Source organism: Chionomys nivalis, chromosome 15 (assembly GCF_950005125.1).
Source record: "Chionomys nivalis chromosome 15, mChiNiv1.1, whole genome shotgun sequence".
NCBI lineage: Eukaryota > Metazoa > Chordata > Mammalia > Rodentia > Cricetidae > Chionomys > Chionomys nivalis.
Window position 1 is genome coordinate 25295100 of NC_080100.1, and position 23808 is coordinate 25318907.

At 37.4% G+C, this 23808-nt stretch overlaps 1 protein-coding gene across 4 annotated transcripts in view; it reads right to left on the reverse strand.

The window, feature by feature from the left end:
- The window catches only part of Rictor (RPTOR independent companion of MTOR complex 2), a 96138-nt gene that overhangs the window by 63440 nt on the left and 8890 nt on the right, over positions 1 to 23808 (reverse strand). For all 4 annotated transcript variants that reach the window (XM_057789425.1, XM_057789423.1, XM_057789424.1 and 1 more), the window contains exon 3: positions 1430 to 1527. In XM_057789425.1, the coding sequence (XP_057645408.1) occupies positions 1430 to 1527 (98 nt within the window). The remainder of the gene's footprint in view (positions 1 to 1429; positions 1528 to 23808) is intronic.

Sequence of the window (23808 nt, forward strand, 5' to 3'; positions counted from 1 at the left end):
TTGAGAAACAATCTAAGATGCACAGACCAAGTAGAGAAAAAAAAAGAAACTAATGAAGTGAGATGAAGCCAGAAAGAATGGGGAGGAAGGAGAATAAAGAAACTAACACCCACACACCAATGCCTGGACCTGCACAGAAAAAAAAAAAAAAAAAAAAAAACAGGAGCAGAGAAAGGAGAAACATACTGACCTAAAAGTGAAAGGCTAAATCAACCCCACTCCAGAAGTTCCATCCAGTAGCAGTTGGCTGTCACAGTTGGATATTAATACTAGAAACATAGCTAGCAGGAACTGAGACATGTATAAGTACAAAATATTCATTTACTATGAAGATGCAATATAAACAGTCAAATGATATTTATGTTTTATGTCTGATACATCAAACAGCAATCATTTGGAATAGTACAGTGCAAACTACAAAATGAAGTTCACGTGCCTCTTTTAAGTGCTCACATAGATCCCCACTAGACAGCACTGTTCTGCTTTGGGACTAAGCTGGCTCCAGAGTGTTGGCAAGAACAGTCACAGCCATCCTTACAACTATCCCTAGTTTCCAAAACATACCGGGACAGGTAGAGCAACACACTGAGGTGTCCAATGCCAGTTATGACAGCATTCCTAAGACTAATAAATTGTTTTTAATCGTTTAACTTAGGCAAGTGGGCTTATCTGAGTCATGTAAAGATCAGCAAAATAAAACTGATATTTAGTAAAAGGGAATAAAACCAGAAAATGTATTCCACTTGAGCTCGAATTTAGGTACAAATTGTGAGAATAAATAATCAGGGTAAGTAGATGAAAGAAAATACAAACAGGTCTCTGAGAACTACGTTTGTTCCTAAATACTTAACAAATTAATATTAATGTCACCAACATACTATGCCAATAAAAGACTGGATTATAGGCTTCTTAGTGATTCGTTTCGTTTCTATTATATTTTCTGAGCCTACCGGACTTTCTACAATACGAACATACTCCTATTATTTAAAAGCATTTGCCAGCCGGGCGATGGTGGCGCATGCCTTTAATCCCAGCACTTGGGAGGCAGAGGCAGGCGGATCTCTGTGAGTTCGAGACCAACCTGGTCTACAGAGCTAGTTCCAGGACAGGCTCCAAAGCCACAGAGAAACCCTGTCTCGAAAAGCCAAAAAAAAAAAAAAAATTTGCCAGCAAAGCATGGTGATGTGTGGCTGCAGCTCCATTCCCTCAGGGAGAGAGCAGTGCCCAGGGGTCCTGAGATCAGCAGCACAGACAACAGTAAACTCGGAAATTTAAAACAGGACGAAATCAATGAGAAAAATTAGAAAACCACAAGCAAATAATTCAATAAATCAGTAAGTTAGCATTCAAAATTTCTTCTTAATGATCATTAGGAAATGTTTATCGAGTCAAGAAAAAGAATATAACAGTATAGTTTCAAGCTGCTTACCTTAGTGAAGTTATTCAAATGGCCCAGCTTTCTCATATTTGATACACCTTGTAATTTGGCCACATTTTGGAGAATCTCTCTTAAGTTATCAGAAGGATCTGGTAAAAAATACAAAACAATTTAATGTAAGTTTAAGAATATTAATGTAATCAAACAGAAAACAAGGTGTGCCAAACCTCCACAATGTTGGTTCTCAGTTTATAGTCTAACCCTTCACCCTGAAATTCATGCATTTAGTTAACTTCAAAGTTCAATTCCCTTCATGTTCCCACTGCACTCATACATACTTATTGTCCAACACTGTGTATCACCTGGAATTATTCAACCACAAAATCATAAATCTCAACATAAAAACTTTCATTTTTAGTTATTAGATGGCAACAGAGATCAAGTATAGTGTTCAGCTTTAATTAGCCAAAAACATAAGATTTAGGGTATAGGTTTCACAACTCTTGACATATGCAATAGAGAACAATGATTACTGAAAAATGAGAAGCAGCTATGCAAGCCCTACTTGCTAACTGCCTTAAGTGTTTCCAGGCACTATAACAGGGAGGGAAAATCTAGGCAAACTGAGTTAAGCTAAGAGTCGAGAGACCATGAATTACTAGAGAAAGACACTACCCCGAAAAGAACTCTGAAGATCTGGTAAAGGAGTTTGTGGGACAGCCAGCAGAACAAGGAGGAAAGAAGCCATGGATCAGGAGCAAACCTGGAGGAAGAATATCCTTCCTTACAGCCAGGTTAAAAAGCACTATATGACATGAAGTGAGTATTACCAATTTAATAAAAACAGCAAGTCAAATTTCAAGATTTCAAGCAGAGGGAACATGAAGAAAATAGACAAACACATATCATAATTAAATTGTTCAATACTGCTGAAATAGGGTCAGCAAGATGGCTCAGCAGGTAGGTAATCAAGCCTGATGACCTCAGTTTGATCTTCCACTGCCATGGAAAGGTGGGAGAAAACGAACTTCACAAACCTGTCTTCTTACCTCCACATATGTGTTGTGGCATGTACACCTAAGTGCACACAATATTAAATTCCACTGAAAGTCTAAGAGTAGAAAAACTTATCATAGTTCATTTGCTTTACAAGAGCAGGCCAAAGCCCATGTACAGTTCTGAAGTAGTTTATCAACCTCTCAAAAACAACACAAAATTTCTCAAGCTATTAATAATTGTAACATCTTGTTTTAAATAAAAAAACAGAATCCTTAAAATCACATTATAATTTTGCTCATGTTTTAGTTTAGAAGCCACTGTAACTTCATTTGAGATTTTTAAAAAGAACTCAACTATTTGCTGTAATTAGTGTTTTCCTTACCAAATGAAACTGTCCTGCTCTACATTTCGTTTCTAGTCTACCTCCCTTCACTGTAATATTTGGTGTTGGCCATGACAGTGCTGACACCCCAACAAGCACGGCACCAAACTAATTCCCTTTCCTTTGATGCTGAAACCTGCTAAAACCATCCCCTTCATTTCTACCTTCATCTCTTATAAATTCAATTTAGTTTTAAGTGGGTTGGCAATGGACTGTATTAGTGACTTATACATCAACCTTAAAAGTAAAACGAAAGTCTACCATTAAGTGAGATCAGATCCTTTACAAAAAATGATAAAGGCCTCATGTAGGTCACTACTGCTACTCTGTAATATTGCTTTATTGTTCTAAATTGTGTCTATAATGAATAAGGGATGAAAACATGTTAATCATTTAACAATGTTTGAGAAGATCACAAAAATTCCTAACAACCTTTAAGATAAGATAATTTAGAACCTCTGGAGCTTGCAGAGACAAAGAGGAAAGTCCAAAAAAACGTTAGGAACCAAAGAATTCCTCAAGTGACAAGTGGTTAGTTAGGCCTCTCTAAATAACTCTCAGGATTAAGACTTAGAAGGACTACTTTGGAGAGGCATCACAAACTTCCTAAGTACAATTTGCTGTTAAGAGTGGAATCTTCTCCCAGTTCACTCATCAACAGGAATCAAATGAAAGCCCCTTTTTCTCAGGTTCTATCTCAGGCACTAGGAACACAGCAAGTACAAAAGCCAGGTCTCTGTTCCCACAGAAAAGGGAAAAAGGCTGCATTCAACAGGGCCTCAACGTATAGAAGTGCAGTCTCTTTGTAAATAGTTGCTGAAAACAGAGTTCCCCTAAACAGCAAGTTACTTCCCAGTCCCACTAAAATCAGTAAGAAGGCCTTTTCAGGTCCTGAGATAGTAACACTCACGTGCTACAATGTTGCAATCAGAGAACTCTAACTTCTATTGGGTCAAAGATCCCCTGGTAATGAGATGAGAAATTTCTAGTTTCTTCTTTCCCTATTAAACTGGGGTTTGGTAAACTTTTTCTGAACAACTCTCAGATAAATGTCAAAGTAGACTTTGTAGATCATAAAGTTTCTTGATAGGTAAGTAAGTAAATAAATAATAAAACAGTTTTGTGTTTTAATTCAAACTGTCATGAAACGAAACACTGGATAAGAGTCTTTAAAACCAAAATAAGGTCAGAGTAAATTTAGTGGAACTGGAATGAGGCCCCCTTCCCTTTATATCCTCCCATGGTGGAGAAACAGAACTAGACAAATGACCCTCTCACTATCCCTTCAGGAGGGGCCATCCTCATGACCTAAGTACCTCCCCAGGGTTCAACTTCCTAACAGCAGCAGGGCACTAGGATTTCAACATACAAATCTCAGGTGAATACACACATTTCATTCCCTGTACTGTATCTCAGGATGACAGACTTAGGGTAAAGGCAGTAGTTTCGTTCTGTCATCTTGGTGGTCTGCACCTATAATCCCAGAGGTATATCAAAAGGATCAGGAATTCAAAGTCTGTCTTGGCCACACTGGCAAAAAAAGTGAGAGGATTATATATTGACTAAAAAAAATTAATACAGATTATATGTTCCATGGCTATGAAGGCAACAACATAACTGCATGCCCATTCCTGTTTTGTTTGTTTGTTTTTCTCTTTTGAGACAGGAGTCTTGCAAGGCAGCCTGGAATGCCCTTGAACTCAAGATAATTCAGCCTGACTAGATTAAAAACCTAGAGACCCAGCAAAGCTTGTGTGTATGCATGTGAGGGCATACATCATACCCACATACATATCCGCAGACTGGCATGTTAATCTGAGTAGAATAACTGGGAAAGATCTGCTCTTAGTGTGGCCAGGAGCCCTATGGTGTCTGCCAGGCACTGAGCTAAAAACAAGAACTGAGGAAACAAAATGAAAATAACAGAAGAATCACTTAGAAGAAAGGCAAAAATCAAAAAGTCTGGCACTACCAATGCTGGAAAGGAAGAGGGCATTAAAGTCCTTAAACACTGTTGACATAAAAGTTATATTCCTTTTAGAGAGCTCCTGGTACAACTACTATAACTATGATCCAGAAGTTCCACTAATAAACTGTAGTGTAGTTAGGATGTGGGATTCCCCTCTGTATGCTGTGAATGTTTTGTTACTACTGGTTAATAAAGAAGATGCTTTGGGGCTACAGCAGGGCAGAACAGAGTAAAGCAGGAATTCCAAGCAGATAGAGGAGGAAAGAGGACGAAGTCAGAGAGACACCATGTAGCTGCCAAAGGAGACAGATGCCAGAACTTTACCAGGTAAGCCACAGCCTTGGGGCGATACACAAAATAATAGAAATGGATTAATTTAAGATGTAAGAGCTAGCTAGAAATACACTTAAGTCAAACAGTATTGTAATTAATATAGTTTCTGCGTGATTATTTAGGGTTTGGGCAGCTGGGAAACTAATGAGCAGTCTCCGCCTATATAGTTAGACACTGAAATACTAATCAACAAAAATAAAACACCTAGAACAATATAGATCAGTCTCAAAATCTTACTAGAAGCCGGCAAACTATATACTCACTGTGCTATTCCAGTTACATGTAGTTAAAGCATAAAGTAATGTAATGATGAGAGGAATTAGAGGCTGCTGGAAGATGAAGTTAACCAACAGAAAACAGACAGAAAGGTTTAGAGTTAGTAATGGAAATTTTTATCTAATTTGTTGGTACACACACCCATGAAATTTACTTAAAACAGGTACTATGCTGGCTAGTTTTTATGTCAGATTTGACAGCATCTAGAATCATCTGAGGGAACCTCCATTGAGAAAAAGTCTTCTAATCACACTGGTCTATGGACAAGTCTGTGGTGCGTTTTCTTGATTGATAATCTATACTGGAGAGCCCAGCTCACTGTGCATAGGGCCACCCCTAGTCTGGTGATCTTCATTAATATAAGAAAGCAGGCTGAGCAAGCCAAGAGGACTAATCCAGTAAGCATTACTCCTCTATGGGCTCTGCATCAGTTCCTGCCTTGAGTTCCTACCCTGACTACTTAAAGACGGACTGTGACTGGAACTATAAGATGAAATAAACCCATTCTTCCCCAAGTTACTTTTGGTCATGGTGTTTTATCACAGCATTAGAAACCCCAACTATTATAGATACATTCTGCTTTGTGTTAATTATAGCACAAAGTTCTTCTTGTACCATAAACATATTGAATATCCTCATCTGAAATACCTGGAACCTGAAGTGGCCTGGATTTCAGATGTCTTCAAATTCTAGAATACTTGCATATATAAAATGAGATCTCCATAAGAGGAGAGACCTAAATGTAAACATAAAATCCACTTATGTCATACAAATCTTATTCACACAGTACAAAAATAATCATGTACCACTGACTGTACTTTGACTAGAACCTGTCACATGGGTCAAATGTGGTAATTTCCATTTCAAATTTCCAGATCAGGAAAGCTCAATCTATACTTAAGAAACCAAAAATACCTGAATTAAACTAACAAAACCAAGAATAACTAAACAAAACAAATTAATTCAGTTACTCTTAGCTCTGTACACACACACACACACACCCTGTATGAACAGATCCACAAAACTAGGAGAAAACCATAATAAGACAGTCATGCATTTGTACTTCATTTATTTGCTAAACTCTCCATGTATTCTCACATAAACACCTATAAATGTTTGTATACAAGCAAATATTTTTAAACTGTTTAATACTCTAACTTGCCACAATTAACTATCTTATTAAATGAACTTTGGAAAAACCAAACTATATTCAAATTTGGTTTATGCACTTACAAACGATGTAATCTTCATTAAATCACTTAACTTCAAAGAAATCCATTTTTTATCTACAGTAGAAATAGTAACAGCTACTCCATAAATACTAACTATAATTAAGTTATTTGCTTAGCAATAACTATTTTTATGAACCAAGCATGTGAAAATTATGTGGTTAGCCCAAGCAAATGTTTCATTCATGTCTTTTTAAATTAATAGATTTTATTACAGAGTACTTTGATGCATCAATTTCATGATCCAAGATCTGCTCATATTAAAATAGAAACAATTACCTTTCAGAGTTATACTAGTGATTATATAGCCCATATAGAAAAAGTAAAATCACAATGCTGTATGAGTATTAGGAAATTATATGTTCTTTTTCTATTTAGTGTGAATGCTTTGAAATCATTATTTAATAAGCAAAGAATATTTGCTTCTAGGAATATAGTAATTATATGAATAAATCTAATCTAAAAGTTGTTATGTAATAAAATCCCAAAAATCTCAAAGAGTATTAGAAGAGTAAATAATAATAAATTGTTATAAATTTCATGGTTCTCAATAGGATAAGTGAACATACCCCAGTGCTGTCATTAACTGTATCCTTGACTATACTGAACAGCATCAAGAATACTTTAAAGAGTCAATTCTTAACCTACTACCCTACAGATAACTTTGCCTTTGATTTTTCAACGTTCTTTTTCCCTAAATTCACTATTTTGGAGCTGTTACACGCACTAAAGCATTATCTGTATATACTGTTTCTAATGTTTCCAATCCAAAATGAGACTAAGAGACCAGGTGAACATTTACATAAGACAGGATTTTGGAAAGGCTTTCAAGTCTCACAAGGTCAATAACATATTTAGACCTATGTCAAGGGCCAGTACAGTCTTGACCACATAGTAAGTTTTCAAGAATTATTTTCTGTATAACAGAACAGCTGAGCATGGTAACTCATCATTGTAAACTGCAACACATGGTAGGCTAAGGCAGGACTGCTGACGTGCCTGGGCTACAGAGACCCTGCTGAAAGAGAGGGGATAGCTAAGACAAGGAAAGGAATGTCAAAAGGGAGAACACATGAAAGGAGGAAAGGAAAGAGGAAATAGGAATTAACTATTTTTGATAAAACTAGGTTGTTGTGGGTAAAAGTAATCATGGCAGGGGTGAAAAGGTTAACCAGTATTTATATTTCTGCTCATACATTAATTCTACTAAGCACTGCATGTTTTACTCCTTCTGGTAGCCCCATGAAGCAAGCCAGTAAAAGCACAGGGATGTGGAAAGTGATGTATAAATAAGAAAGGTAACACAAGAGTGCACAAGGTAGCAAGACCTAAGAAAGCTTTAGTCTCCCAGTATCTCTAATGCTCAAGGCGCCATGTAGACCTCTACACATTCATGGGCTCCTTCTAATTAAATTATTAGTAAGATGTTTTTTTTTCAAGGGTTGGAGGCTGACCAGAATCCTAAAGCAATTTTCTAATTATATCTTCTTTTATCTCCTCAATCCATAGTTGTTCAGAAACAGCAAATATTTTGATTAATTACAGACCAAGCTTGTTTACAATGGCTTTAAAAAGGCAGGAAGAGTTAGATCAAATGGAATAGTTCTAGTCGATTAAGACACTTCCCGCCACACAGAAAACTTTCTCCTAAAAGCTTAAGTTCACTTATTCATTTACCTGATCTCTCACCCTCAAATGACCAGACTGTTGTACCTCATACATAAATGATGGCAGAAGTAACAAAAATCTAATCTTAATTTATCCCTATGGTAACAGCATGTTCATATGGTTTCAATATTACCCATGATCCTGGGGACAAACTTAAATGACTAAAGGCATACTGCCGCTTCTCTGGAATTACCTTTACAAGGAGAGAGGCGAAATCATTCCTCCCACTGTGAAGACAATGATAAGCATCAGATACGGAGGACTTCTTCAAACCATCTCTAACAGATTCTGCGATTCTAACAATTATTAATTTCAAAGAGTTATATAATTTAGTAAAGAAATGATCTATCTCAATGATAGCACCATGGAAGACTTCTTTTTTTTTTTTTTTTTTTTTGGTTTTCAAGACAGGGTTTCTCTGTGGCTTTGGAGCCTGTCCTGGAACTAGCTCTTGTAGACCAGGCTGACCTCGAACTCACAGGGATCCGCCTGCCTCTGCCTCCCAAGTGCTGGGATTAAAAGCGTGCGCCACCACCGCCCGGCTCACCATGGAAGACTTCTAATGTAGCTAAACTTCATCAGGTATGGAAAGTCAGAACTTGCCAGATATACCTAGTTTATCTTTGGACAGAGAAGTAGAAAATTTATTATACTATTTTGCCAAAATCTGATACTAATTCCAAACATTTATTCTTTGTAATTTTGATATGTTTCTTCTGGTTATCAGCATTTAGAATGTGGAATAACCCTGCATACTAAAAGCGGTGTTTTCGCTCAAGCAACACTAGCAGTAATAACCTTTGAATTCCAGGCACGTTATAAACAGTGATGGAAATGGGTCAGAAGCCCTACCATCACAACTGCAGGTAAATTAGTTTATTTGGTTACAGTGTTTCTAAATACTTGATTGGGAACCAAATTAAAAATAAATTACATAAATACTGGTTCCATACATATGGAGTTTGTAAGTGGCCACACTTGCTTTCCAAGTAAAAGTTAAGAGACTGAAAATCCAATAATCTCACTTGGATTCCTAAGAGAAGTAAGGACATGAGGCAAGCGGTCATCATGCACCCCCAAGACCAGAGACAGCTTCATGATTAGAGGGAGTCACACATCTTAACTGGGGTTTAAAAAACAACAAAAACAACTTATGATTTGAGAAGCAGTTCAAGTAGGAAGATATAAACTGTATTTGATGAAGAAAGAAGGGATATATGGGTAGGTTTAGAGCGAGAAAGGGAAAGGGGGAAAGATACAATCTCAAAAAAAAAAAAAAATACCACAGAAGGCTTAAGATGACTCAGCAGGTAGGAGTACTTCAAGAGGTTCTGTCCAGTTCCCAAAACTCAACATGTTGGTTCACTGCTTTCTGTAACTCCAGGATCCAACTTCCTCTTCTGGGCTCCACAGGCACCAGGTACACAAATGGTATACAGACATACATGGAGGTAAAACATCCATACACAAAAAATAATAATTTTTTTTAAAATACCACAGGAAGCCAGGCTTGGCTGGCACATACTTGTTAATTATAGCACTTGGAAGAAAGAGGAATGAGAACTGATTGCCATTCAGAGGTCAGTCTAAGTCACATAGTGGCTTCAAGGCCAGCTTGAGTTACACACTAAGAAAAAATCTACAAAGAAAGCTTTATCAAAAACAAAAACATCTCATCTCAAAAAACAAGTAAGTAACAAATAAGAACAAATGCCTAAAAATATGTGTTAGTATCTCTAGCTCCTCAAAATTTTAATAAGTGCATATATTGCCATAAATAAATTCATAAAAATTAAAATGCATCAAGCTCTGTTTCCTGGAATAGCTACTGGTTTCTGGTTTCATTGGTGGGTGGGACAATGAATGAAGATTCACCGATCTACATGCTGATGGTAAGTAGTTAAAAACAAGAATTAAAGGATGTTCTGTTAGACAGATAGACAGACAGACAGACAGACAGACAGACAGACAGATAGATACCAGTGACTACTAGTCTCTATTTACAGTACACAGGAATGTACCACTCAAAATTGACTTTTTAACAATCTGGCATTTATATAACAAAGAAAAAGGAAAAGAAAAAGAAAAGAAACTGGAAGATTCCTGGTCAGAACTGGGAATGTCAAAATATAAGAATTTACAGTAGAAACAGAAACTAATCTTATGATTAGTTATGAGAGCTGCAGTGTGTACATTAAAAGGGAACAATAAAAGTAATAATACTACTTCAAAGTTCATCAATGTTCTAAATTAAGAGCTAACAAAATATAAAATATAATTGCCCCAACACAAAAAAAGTTTCACATTTTCAGACATGTAATGAGCCTTATTTGCTTAAATTTGCCAAATGTATTTTTTTAATAGCAATCCTAGGAATACAAAAAGAAAAGACTAAAATTTTTGCCTTTTTTCTACCCTCAGAATACCACATTCCTGGGCCTTTTGAGTTGACTGAATTGGCAGCTGCCATGCAAGCATGAGGACCTTACTTGATCTCCAGTACTCATCTACACACAAGCCAGGTGTGGCAGATGTGCCTGTAATTCCAGAGCTTAAGGGCAGGAAGAAGACAAGGGAACCCTGGAACCCACTAACCAGTTAGCCTAGGAGGACAGAGAAGAAACCTTGTCTCAAAATATAAGGAAGAAAGATACCCAATGTTCATCTTGGAAGTAACACACTTCGAAGTAACAAATACACTCATAGTAATATGTACATAAGCAACACACACACACACACACACACGTCTAGCCTGTCTTTAACTCAGCCTCAAGTTAGTTACCTAACCTAAAAAACTAGAGCCAAATCACTCATCTGAGGCAATCCTCCAATCATTTCACATTTTTTCTGCTTTTACAAAATAAGTGGTGAATTTATTAGTGTTCCTAGCACAGATGTTTAAGGTAGAAAGAGTTGGGCGGTGGTGGCGCATGCCTTTAATCCCAGCACTTGGGAGGCAGAGGCAGGTGAATCTCTGTGAGTTCGAGACCAGCCTGGTCTACAAGAGCTAGTTCCAGGACAGGAACCAAAGCCACAGAGAAACCCTGTCTCGAAAAACCAAAAAAAAAAAAAAAAAAAAAAAAAAAGTAGAAAGAGTTGATGAATGGATGAAAAAAATAATTGAGTCCTTTCTTAAATTCTGTATCCTTCTGTTCATATTAAAAGTAGAGTATAGTACACCTAAGTATCAAATAAATGTCTGTAAAAAGATTATCCCCAGGTATAGTGGCACAGGTAATCTCAGTACTTGTGGGATAAAGGTGTAGGTGTTTAAGATCATCCTTGGCTACAAAGTGAGTTCCAATCATCCTGGACTACATGAGACCCAGTTATAAAACAAAGACAACCATTAGCAGAAAACTGATCCAAACACACAAGGCACTTTTACTTTGGGCACAAGTAAATACTAAAAATTTACAAAGGCAAATTTTCAGGCTACAGAAATGGCTGTCATTCAAAGAAATGCTGGTAACACATTGGGTTTAATACTATTTTTTCTCATGAATATGAAAAAAAAAATTTCGCTGAAGGAATACAATTACTGCATGTCCTGCTATCATTTCTGTGTCAAACTACTATACCTTTGTTAAAATTTATTTATTTATTTAAAAACTAAATATCTTTTCTCATTTTACCTACTAATCCCAGTTTCCGCTCCCTCTCCTTCCCCCCATCTACTCCTCAGAGAGGATAAGGCTTCCCATGGAGAGTCAACAGAGTCTAGTACGTTGCTTTGAGGCAGGACCAAGGCCCTCCCCACTATATTTAAACCTATTATATCTTACACTGATAATCATAAGGTAATTAGGCATCCACAGTCCTCTAATTAGGAACCCTTTATAATAAGAGAAAAATTATTTGCCTTTGAAATAACTCACAATTTAAATGAACCCCATGAAAGAATAGAACATCTGTGTCTAAAAGCAGAAACAATTAACAGTGATACACACCCGATAATGAGATTAATTCTACACCTAATAAAATTAATTTGAATTCCTCTAGAATCACTTAGGAGCTGTTTGCACGTCTTGTATATATACACCTGCCCTCACAAAGCTGCAGTCAGAGCATGTGACTATCAACTGGCGTCTATGAATGTAGGAAGGAGCATCACTGTTGTAATAAGAGCGGCGCACCCGGCTGCCCGCATGGCTTTACCCAAAATAATTACATAGAAACTGTATTTTTTTAATCACTGCCTGGCCCATTAGTTCCAGCCTCTTATTGGCTAGCTCTTACATATTGATCTAACCCATTTTTAATATTCTGTGTAGTACCACGAGCTGGCTTACCAGGGAAGATCTTTTTTTTTTTTTTTTTTTTTTTGGTTTTTCGAGACAGGGTTTCTCTGTAGCTTTGGTGCCTGTCCTGGAACTAGCTCTTGTAGACCAGGCTGGCCTTGAACTCACAGAGATCCGCCTGCCTCTGCCTCCCGAGTGCTGGGATTAAAGGCGTGCGCCACCACCGCCCGGCTACCAGGGAAGATCTTAACCTGCGTCAGAAACTAGGAACAGACAGATACAAATACACCTCAGCTATACAATATACTTCATCTGAGTAGGGTTTGAAACCTGAAGAAAAGCTACCATGCTACATTCTACTATTTCCATGTATTCTTAGTTCCTAATTTCTTCTCATTCTTATACTTCTATTATTTATTTTCTCGCAGATCTTCAGTCTCTTTGACTTTTTAAATCTCTTTTTAAAATTATTACATTTGAAACATTGCTCTATGATGCACTCCTCATACACAATGGAATGGCTTCTTTCCCTTCAGCTCCTAAACTTCACCAACCCACTCTCTGCCCAGTCTGCTGCGGGGACTGTCACGTTCATCATCTACCCAGTTCAAAGGCTGCCCGCTTACTTTCCCCCTAAGCTCTTCACTGTACTGCTGATGAGCTACTCAGATATCTTTGCTGGAGTTTTTCCACACCCATCTCTTCACTGTCCCAGTGTTCCTCTCTTAAAGATTTGTATTCCCTCCTCATGACCCATTTTCTCTAACATAGTCTCAAGTTCTAGCCTCTGCCTTCATAGTTCTCTTTCGACTGTCTCACCAACTCTGGTAACAAGGCTAATTCTAACATGGAGGGGAACAATGACTCGAAACTGCAGTTCTTAGCTATCTTCAATGAAGTAACTATATCCCAGATATGGAAGCTGCAGGATGTCACCTTTAATTAAAAAAAATACCCATAATCAAAATAATCCATCATAAAAGAAAAAAATAAAGCTTTCCAAAATTTCTTTCCTAATGTACTATGGACTAGTGGAAATGCTAGGCTTCACACTACTTACATCCATACACAAGTTTGTAAGTATCACAGACACACCTTACTGAACATATCTTAATCATCGTTAAGTAAGCCTGTTGTCATAACTGTGTCTTGTTCTCATAGTCTAAGTTTCAATAAATGCCTTGTAAATGTTTTCCTGTTTAGTATCCTGCAAATAAACATTAATATACATCAAAGAAGACATAGCATGCTCAAAATCATCACAACAAAAATATATTGGCTATCTCAAGCCCCAAGCATTAAAAGGAAACATGTTAAATTATGCCTTTTCAAGACAATTTTAAATTAGTAGAAAAAAAGTATAACTCAAAATTAATTTGTATAGTATGAATCCAAGTTGGTTCATATTTCAAAATTATTGTTTTTCTTTCCCCACTTCTCACTTAGACATTCTTAACAACTTCATGGTATTTATAATAAAAAAAAATCTAAAATTTTAACAATCCAAAGCTTTGGGCTATTACAAATAAAATCAGTATGATCCATTTTTAGGTATATCTTCCAAGAATAAGAAGTTAGAACACGATATATACTGTGTGGTGGTTTAAATTAAACGGCTCCTATAATCTTAAGCATTTAAATACTTAGTTCCTAGTTGGTAGCATTATATGAACAGTCTTAGGAGGTATGGCCTTGCTGAGAAAGTATATCCCCCTGGGGCAGCTATGAGTTCACAAAAGCATCCTGAATTCTCCAGTGGCTTTCTCCCACACTCCCTAGCATGACAGTGCTGGACTCCTATCCCTCTGGAACCATAAGCTCCAATAGTTCCTTCCTTCTCTAAGTAAGTTGCCTTGGTCATGGCATTTTATCACAGCAACAGAAAAGTAACTAGGAAAGACTGCTAACATTTCTACATGTCTATGTTCTGACAGTGCTTTTGACACACACTTTCCCCGTATTTACTGTTGGCTGTAATCTATCATCTGAATTTTAGTGATTAGACAAGTTTAAAAATTCATTTATTATTTTAAAATATATTTATCAGAGTATTCCAAAATAGTATTAGGGACAGTCTTGCTTATTCACAAAGTATAATTTTCTGTTTGAGGTAAAACATGAAACTAGATACACTACTGGAAATCAACATTAATAATAAAATTCCAGTCAGGCTCAAAACCAGTGAGTTTAAGTCAAGTCAGGTTTTATCAGGTTATTGATTAAGAAAAAACAATAATTTTCAGAGATCTGGGGTTTCCAAGGTTGTAAAGTGATCATGAGCCTATATAATTAATATTACCACATTATAAATCTAGAACTTTTTCTAATGTGAAAGTACATAAATAAAAGATGTAAAATGAATGACAAGGATTCCCCTCAAACTCTGCATGAACCATTCAAATAGCTCTACTCCAAGTACAGCAATACACAATGGGTGTAGGACAGGTCGGCAGTGGGCAGCAGTGATGCAAGCAGGATTGCCAAGAGCAAAAAAAAAAAAAAAATTACTCTGGAGTTCTACTCAGAATAAAAAAATTTAAAATTATAAAAGCAGTAACTTCACCAACTTCTGCTTAGCTTAATTGACCGTATTTCGAAGGCTAATTTCAACAGCTAGAAAGCACCTAGCAGCAGCAACATAGCAAGAGGGATCATGTGAAAAGAAGCAGACTTTACAGCTACGTGCGTGCCTGTGTGTGTGTGTATATACAGAGCAGGGAAGGAGACCAAGAGAGCCAGCCAATGCCCTTCATGTTCCCTGCTTTGTCAGGCTAATCTAATTAGTCTTTCAAAATTACTTTTATAAAAAATTACACGCAACTAACTGAATCTTGAGTACGGTCAGCACTATCTTAAAATCTCAATCAGAATCTGGCAGAATACTCTGTGATATTCTATACAGTAACTACCTGAATAAATGAACAAGTGAATAAATGAATGTAGCATTTCTACCTACTACAGAAAAGTCTCACTGAAACTGATGTTGTTTGGGGTATTCCTTGATCACTTGAAATATTAAAACATGAGGGGTTACAAATCCAGAGCTTTAACCAAGTCCATTTTGGTTTGTTTGAAAGACAATATATAAGTCTCAAATGATTCTAACTGAAAATTGTGATCAAAATGAAAGGATTAATTCTTTCAGTTAGTATTGATTCAGTGCTATGTGTTGTGCAGAGACTGTTCTGTTGTGGAGTATATTTTAATTAGACAAAGATGTGTTATACTTGCTTATGCTGTAGAATATTACTGTAACTGTGTAAAAGTGTGTTACTTTTGTTTACACTGCATTTGTTTAATTACATAAAGATATGCTGCATTTGTATCACCTTGCCTACGAAAGGCACCTGACTGGTCTAATAAGAAGCTGAACAGCCAACAGTGAGGCAGGAAAAAGACAGGGCTGGCAGGGAGAGAGAATAAATAGAAGAATTCTAGGCTGGAGAGGAGAGGAGAGGAGGAGGAGGAGGAGGAGGAGGAGGAGGAGGAGGAGGAGGAGGAGGAGGAGGGGGAGGAGTGAACAAGGGAGACACCTGAAGCAGTGAAAGTAAGATAATTCAGAAGAAAAAATAAAAAGCCCTGAGACCAAAGGAAGATAAATAGAAACAGATTAATTTAAGTTAAAAGAACTAGCCAAAACGAGCCTAAGCCTGGCTAATAAGTTTCCGTGACACAATTTAGGAGCTGGTTGATGGCCCAAAAGAAAAAGCCGGGTACACTGTTCCAAGGGCAAGTGCATTTCTCCAAACAGTGATGGTTCTAAGTCAGATCACATGACTCTCAACTGTATCATCTTATCCAAGTTAATACTTGTCTGTCTCTCTCCTCTGATTTCACATACCTCCCCTCTCCCTCTCATTCATCACATGCCAGCCATTCCAGTTCTTTCTATCTCTGGGAATTTGTACTAGTTGTTCCTTCTATTTGGAAGATTTCCATCGTACACTTACAGTGTCTCCTCCTAAATACTACACCTCGGAGTGCATTTCTCAACCCCTCTTCCCCCAGCCAACAGTCAATATTCTTTCACATGCCAAATTTTATATGACTAACAGCATTTAACAGCACTTAAAATCCCACATTCACATGTTTACAGTTTGTGTCCCTCGAGAACAGGGACTCACTCTGTCATTACTGAAGCAGGCACAGTCAAAGATCAGTGTTCAGTGCACAGTAAAATGTCAATAAATATTTGCTAATTTTGATTAGTAAGATAAAACACGGGAATAAATTAAAGCATATTATAAAGTAACACATATTACTGAATCCCAAAAAGCAAGAACTCAACCCCATTTGGGAAGTTATATTGACTTTTCAGAAAATGTGTTGGCTGCAGGAGCGAAGAGATTGGGAAAATATAGAACTCCTGGAGGAGTAGTTACAGTTTTCAAGTCATCCAGCAAAAACAGAGTAAAGGGCCTGAGTAAAGTATGGCAGCAGGTAGGAAGCACCAGATGGTAAATGTATTTCAGAAACAGAAACCGGTACCACCATCCCAATGAAGATTCGATATATGGAATAAGGACAAGAAACAAGGTTATGATGGCTCCAGGGCATCTGATTTGCCCCAATTAAAATACTGTTCTTAACCCAAATGAGAAATGTGAAAAAATTAGAATATGATAATTAGCAATTTTAAATAGTCAAGTTTGGTGTACTTGACTATAAGATTAAGGTATCGTAAGCAATATAAAACTGCTTGGAAGCTCTCAAACTAAAACATAAATCTGATGGTCTCTTTTACTCAGTCAATAAATATTTATTAGGCATGCACAGCATGCCAGAGTTATTCCAGTCATCAATATAATAATAAGAAAAGCAAAATACATTTATGCTCACAAAATTTACATTGCAGGAAGACATACACACTATAATGTCACCAATGGCAAGGACTATGAAAAAGATGTGTTACACTCCAGTAGTAGAACATTTGCCTACCATATGCAAAGTCCTAGGTTCAACCACAGCCAAACAAAAAGAAAAGGAAAGAAGTGGAAGGGAAGGGATGGGGAGGAGAGAAGAGTCAACAATATAAATTAAAGAAAATGAAAAGGGACGCAGATAGCTCCTCTGCATAGAATGAACAAAAGCCTCACGATAAGGCAAATAAAATTAAGTGAAGTGAGGGAAAAAGTCCCATCCATGACCCTGACAGTATAATCAAGGTACGTGTGCTCTACAAAGAAAATATCATTAGAAACACTAAGGAAGCCAGGTGGTAGTGGCACACGCTTTTAATCCCAGCACTGGGTGGGGGTGAAATACATTTAACATTTTAAACTGCATGTTAGCACAGGCGGATCTCTCTGAGTTGGAGGCCAACCTGGTCTATAAGAATGAGTTCCAGGACTGGCTCCATAGCTACTGAGAAACTCTGACTCAAAAAAAAACAAACAAACACTAAAAAAGCTGTTTTACCAAACACAAATGAGTGAAAACAGAAAATGAAACCGGTTATTACAGAAAACGGTCACCATACCCAGGGACCCATCTATAATGATGAAGTCATCAGAGTGCAAGCTATTTAAAACAAAATTATCTGTCTTACATTCATTTCCCAGTATTCAATATAGTACTGGAAAGAGATACTCAGTGTATTGTTTGACAATAATTAGGTTAACAAAGCGATTTTTCAAATGTGGACCCATATTATACTTAAACATCCCAAACTTACTCTCTAAAAGACAATCCAACCAAAATTTAAAGAAAGTATATTTAAATAAATACCTTTTAGTACCCTTCAAAAGCAGTTTTTGAAAATTTGTTTATTTGGTGGTGGTAGAGGGGGAACCCAGGACCTACAACCCCAGCCAAAACAGAATCTTTAAAGGGTCTGACAGCAGCAACATCACTGGATGACATACCTGCCCTCCACTGGCTCTACACAGAAGGAAGCATCTACTTTAAAGTATGTGAATTAAAATATCGTAGTACTTGAGAAGTCTCCCACACTTTTTTCCCCCAAGACAGGGTTTCTCTGTAGCTTTGGAGCCTGTCCTGGAACTAGCTCTTGTAGACCAGGTTGGCCTTGCACTCACAGTGATCCACCTGCCTCTGCCTCCCGAGCGCTAGGATTAAAGCCACCACCACCTGGCTCAACTTTGCTGATGTATTATTAATCGAAATATTGTTTTGGACCAAGTTCTGATTATGCTGGACATTATTAAGCTCCAAACAGTCACTGACAGCAGCTAAGGGGAATGGACCAGCTACACACCAGGCAGACAGTACCATTATCTTAAACAAGACACTGCTGGTTAAAAATAGATTTACTGCACTGTGTCATTCATAACAGCATCTATCACTTAAAATTCATCTCTAAAAACAATTGCCCTTTAACACTAATAATCTATACTGCATTTACACTTGTTCAATATACTGCAGACTCACAAACAGCAAGGATCTTTTAGGGTTACTGTTTCCACCAACAGGGAAGTCCAGGCATAAACATTTGAAACTGCAAGGATCTTTCAGGGTTGCTGTTTCCACCAACAGGGAAGTCCAGGCATAAACATTTGAAACTGCATGGTAGCACATGCCTTTAATCCCAGAACTGGGGAAGCAGATCTCTGAGTTCAAGGCCAGCCTGGTCTTCTGACCAAGTTCCAGAACAGCGAGGCTACAGAGAAACTCTGTCTTGGGAAAAAGAAAGAGAGAGAAGGAGGGAGGGAGAGAAGGGAGGGAGAAGAAGGCAAGGAAGGCTGGCAGGCTGGTAGGCAGGCAGACATAGTCAAACTATCAGCATTTAGAATATTATGCATTCAACTAAAAACTTAACTAAAGTGTAGTTCAATTTGCACACTTAATCTACTGCTTTTGCATAATGAAATGAATAAAATTTTCTTTATTCTAGAAGACTACATTAACCATGCCTTACCATGTTTAATCAGTTATCTATGAAATACTTGGTTCTAAGTTGGGGGTACAGGTAAGCTAGCCAGCGAAATCTTCACCACTAACTTTCACATAACCAACTTGAGGGGAATAAAGAATGGTTAGGAAAACTAATTAAAAAGCACTTAACAATTTTAATCTATTGTAAATCAGTGACGATATTATCAAATGCCACTATGGAAAAATGTAATCTGTCTCTACATAATATTCTATTGGTGACATCAGAAAAATGAAAACTAGCAAAAGAGAAACAGAAACCAATGAAAGACATAAGAAGAAGAAAACAGAGAATAAATGAATAGAATATAAAATGTTGCTAATCACCAGGTTTGATTCACCTGCAATCTCAGCTCTTGGATGACCACAAGTCTAAAGCCAGCACAGGCTACAGGGTGAAACTGTCTTGAAAAGCCAATGTGGACAGTGGGTAAGGGCAATCTGATATTAATTTATGACTTCCTAGAATGAACAAGACAAGAAAGACAACTAGGATGGTCCCTTTGCAATCTTAAGAAACAGAATCAGTGTTTAATCATGTATGAGCTTTTAAGGAAAAGCATCTTTAGAAATAATTTAAAAAGTGTAAATAATAAAAAATAGCAAAAAGTAGATAATTGCTGTGGGAACTCCTTTAACCAATAGCACAGTAATTTCAAACTCCTCTGTGTTGTTTTCAAGAACAGAAAAAAAAAAAAAATGGGTTCCTCTGTGGACCTGTTGACATTCCAGAGCACAGTCACCAATTTTACTCCAAATACTAAGAAGGCCTGGATTCTGTGCAGCACAATTGTTTTAAGAAAGTAACATTAAAGAACTACAGAAACCTAGCCAGGTGGTGGTGGTGGCACACACCTTTAATCCCAGCACTCAAGAAGCAGAGGCAGGTGGATCTCTGTGAATTCAGGGTCAGTGTGATCCACAGAGCAAGTTCCAGGAAAGCTAGGGCTGTTACACGGAGAAATTCCATCTCCCCCATAGGTGAGGAACACTAACTACAGGACTCCTTGATGTACTACCAACATTGGTCTCTTTCCTTTAAAGAATATCATGCAAGAGTCTCTTCTTCACATGCATGACTTTCAGAGTTGTCCTTTAAAGAAAAAAAAATGGGGTGGAGATGGCACAGATAATAAAATGATCCTTTTCCTTATTTCTTTTTCCCCTCTTTCTTTAGGTAATACACACCCAAACTTTAAATTAGTGGTAATTATAGGAATTATATGGCATAGAATAGTATGGCTTGTAACTAAAATCCAATTTGGCCTTAAACTTGTTAAATAGCTGAGACTAGCTTTGAACTTAATCCTCCTGCTTTGCTTCCCAAGTGCTGGGATTGTAGACATAACTCTGACTTTGATTTGGTAGGAGTGGACTGTAAGATCTGCATGTTGAAAAATCATTCTCGTATGTCTAAGCAGACAAACAATGGTCTAGCATGGTATACAATATCCTCTCTTCTACCAAACACAGCACTGGGTCAGCTACATCAGAGGTTACTAGGAAAAGTGTCCAGGCAAGTGCCGTGATTTATTTTCCAATAAGCAAATCTGACTGCCTCAAAGCCACACTTGGTGACTTACTGCTCTGGATCAAAGGAAAGGGCCCTGGGATGAGTTGAGACAAGGAGACAATGATCTTGTGTCCAAGCAGGCAGGAATGAAGTGGAGAACACAGCAAGGACAAAGGTCAAGGAGGAAGCCAGACACAAGAATACTGTGAAGCTCCACCCGTGGAAATGACTGTTTACAAGTCTAGGTTTGCTTCTTGTCTTCTGTCATAGGACACCTCCTGCCCTGTTCATCATCCTGAGTCTTCTTCCCTCCAGTGATCTCCCAGCTCAGTCAGTGACAACTCTTTCCCTTCAAGTGTGAGGGTCTGTATGATCTGACAGCTTTCATTGTTTGGGGGAAAGAGGAATCTATGCATGGTTTTTAACAAGCTGTTTTTCTAGTGCCATTCGTATACTCATTGATCTTGTCTCATCAGATCCCTTCATGAAGTATTAAATTGCTCTTCTGTGAGTTTTTTCTCCTATATACTGTCAATTATTCCCAATGCTCTTCATGGGTTACAGCCACAGCTAGAAACTGAAGGTACTTAGGAGGTGTAATAGAACACTAATGTTTATTCAGGAATTCACAGGTTAAATTTTCATCTTGCTAAAGATTTATTTTATGTGTATGAGTGTTTTGTCTGCATGTATGTACCTGCACTGTGTGTGCACGCCTGGTGCCTGCAGAGGCCAGAAAATGGTGTCACATCTCCTGGAACTGGAATTAAAGAGGTTGTGAGTTGCTGTGTGAGTGTGAGGAACTGAGCCTGAGTCCTCTGCAAGAGCAGCCAGTGTTTTTAACCACTGAACCAGCTCTCCATCTTCCTTGTTTTGCAATTCCTTTTCTGTGTTTCATTTTTAAGATGTAAGTTCCCGCTCATCAGTTCTTAATGGTTTCAGTATTTAACCTACATATTACAACTAGATGGCATTATATAAGTAATGTACACCTTAGAAGACTGGAAAGAAATTAATATGTATGAACATGTGCCTCCTGTCAATAAAATATGTAAGCTTTAAAAACAAAAAGACCGGGGGAGGGGGGTATGGTGCACATCTTTGATCCTAGCACTCAGTTCCAGGGCAGTCAGGGTTACCTGGTTTGAGAAACCCTGCCTCAAAAACAGCAAAACAAACAAACAAACAAACAAACAAAATGACTGTGCATGGAGCTCAGTAGTAGAATGCCTACTGTGTACAAGGCCCTGGGTTCAAGTCCCAATACCACAAGAACTAAATAAACAATAGGTTCCTAGATAAAACATACCTTATCCCAATTCAGGCATATGCCAATACCCCAATTACACATTTCATGGCAATATATGCATGTGTTTACAACATAAAGCCAGAAGTAGTAGTGCACACCTGTACACCAACACTTAGGAGACTGTTAGCTCCTGTCTCAAAAATAAATAAATACTTTTCCTCTGCGGCACTTTTATAATATAAAAACAATTACTGATGTATGGTGAAAAATCCTCAATAATCAAATACAGAATTAAAAAAATACAATTATGAATAAAAACAACTGTCACTTTTTTTAACCCAGGCTCTCAATATCTTTTTTGTTTTCTTCTGAAAATCCAAAAGGTTTTTTTCTTTTTTCAAGTAATTTCTCTCTTTTGGCTGGGGAGAAAACAAAGCTGAAACAGTTAACACAGTAAGAGGGGAATAAAGCATATACATTAACAACCATTTCAATGCTAATGTACTCTTAAATTTAATCAAAAATAACTAAAATTGTATATAAGAATTTCATATAACATATGAAACTTAAGCATGAACACTCACCTAACTTCCTTCAGCAGCCTGGGTCATTTAAAAACATCACCAGTAACAGTCTAGAAATGAAACCTCTTGCCATTCATTCTAAGCAAACAGCCTATCCAACAGCTCCAATGTTCAGCCACTCCATCACCACCAGGTTAACGCACTATCACAGGAGACAAATGCGATTTAAAAGAACAAACCTACTTCTTACAACACATATGTGGAATAATAAGTGTCACAATATTCTATTGTTCCCTGGCCACACACAGAAACTACAATGCAGCTTGAGGTTGGAGGTCATATCACCCAAAATGTTCTCTCCATACAATTCTGACTTTCTCTCCCCTTTCCAATAGCAGGAGGCAGGGGGTGGGGATGGCACAATGTTAGGAAGGGCATCAGAAGATTACGAATTGGAAAAAAAACAGGGCAATTAAAAGTTTAAATACACCAGGGATAGACCAAGCACGGAAATAATTAGCACTACTATTTCAAGACGTGACTTTTCTAGATCTATGTAACTGCTGAAAAAAATATATACATGTCCAATTTAAAGCAGTTAAATATCCCTTTCTCTAGCAAACTGCTCCTTTTTAAGTAACTAAGTTACTTGGCAATCTCCTTTGTTTACAGTTCCTGTGCCTCTTCACTCTCTATTCATTATGAGAAACACATGAAATTATACTGGATTTGGAGCAAGATTACTAAAATCTCTGCAACAAGTCTTGTTTTGATACCCTCACACAGAAGTCATTTCACCAAATATTATTTACTATTTGATAGGGCTAAGCAGGGTCTCTGGGATTGACATGAAACATTATGATTTTAAGATAAATGTCTCTTGCATATTTATTTATTTATTTTATTTATTTATTTATTTATGTGTGTTGGGAGTGTGTGTTCTTGTGCATGCTACAGCACATGTGTGGTGACCAAAGAAGAAAATACTGGAGTCAGTCTTCTTGTTCTTTCATGTGGTTTCCAAAGATGGAATTCAGGCATGTCAGCAAGTCAAGTGCCTTCATCCATTGCGTGATCTGGCCAGCCTTCAGGATATTAATTTCAAATCATCTACCTCATTGTTAGGTGATATGCTTAAATTCTGAGATAGAAAACA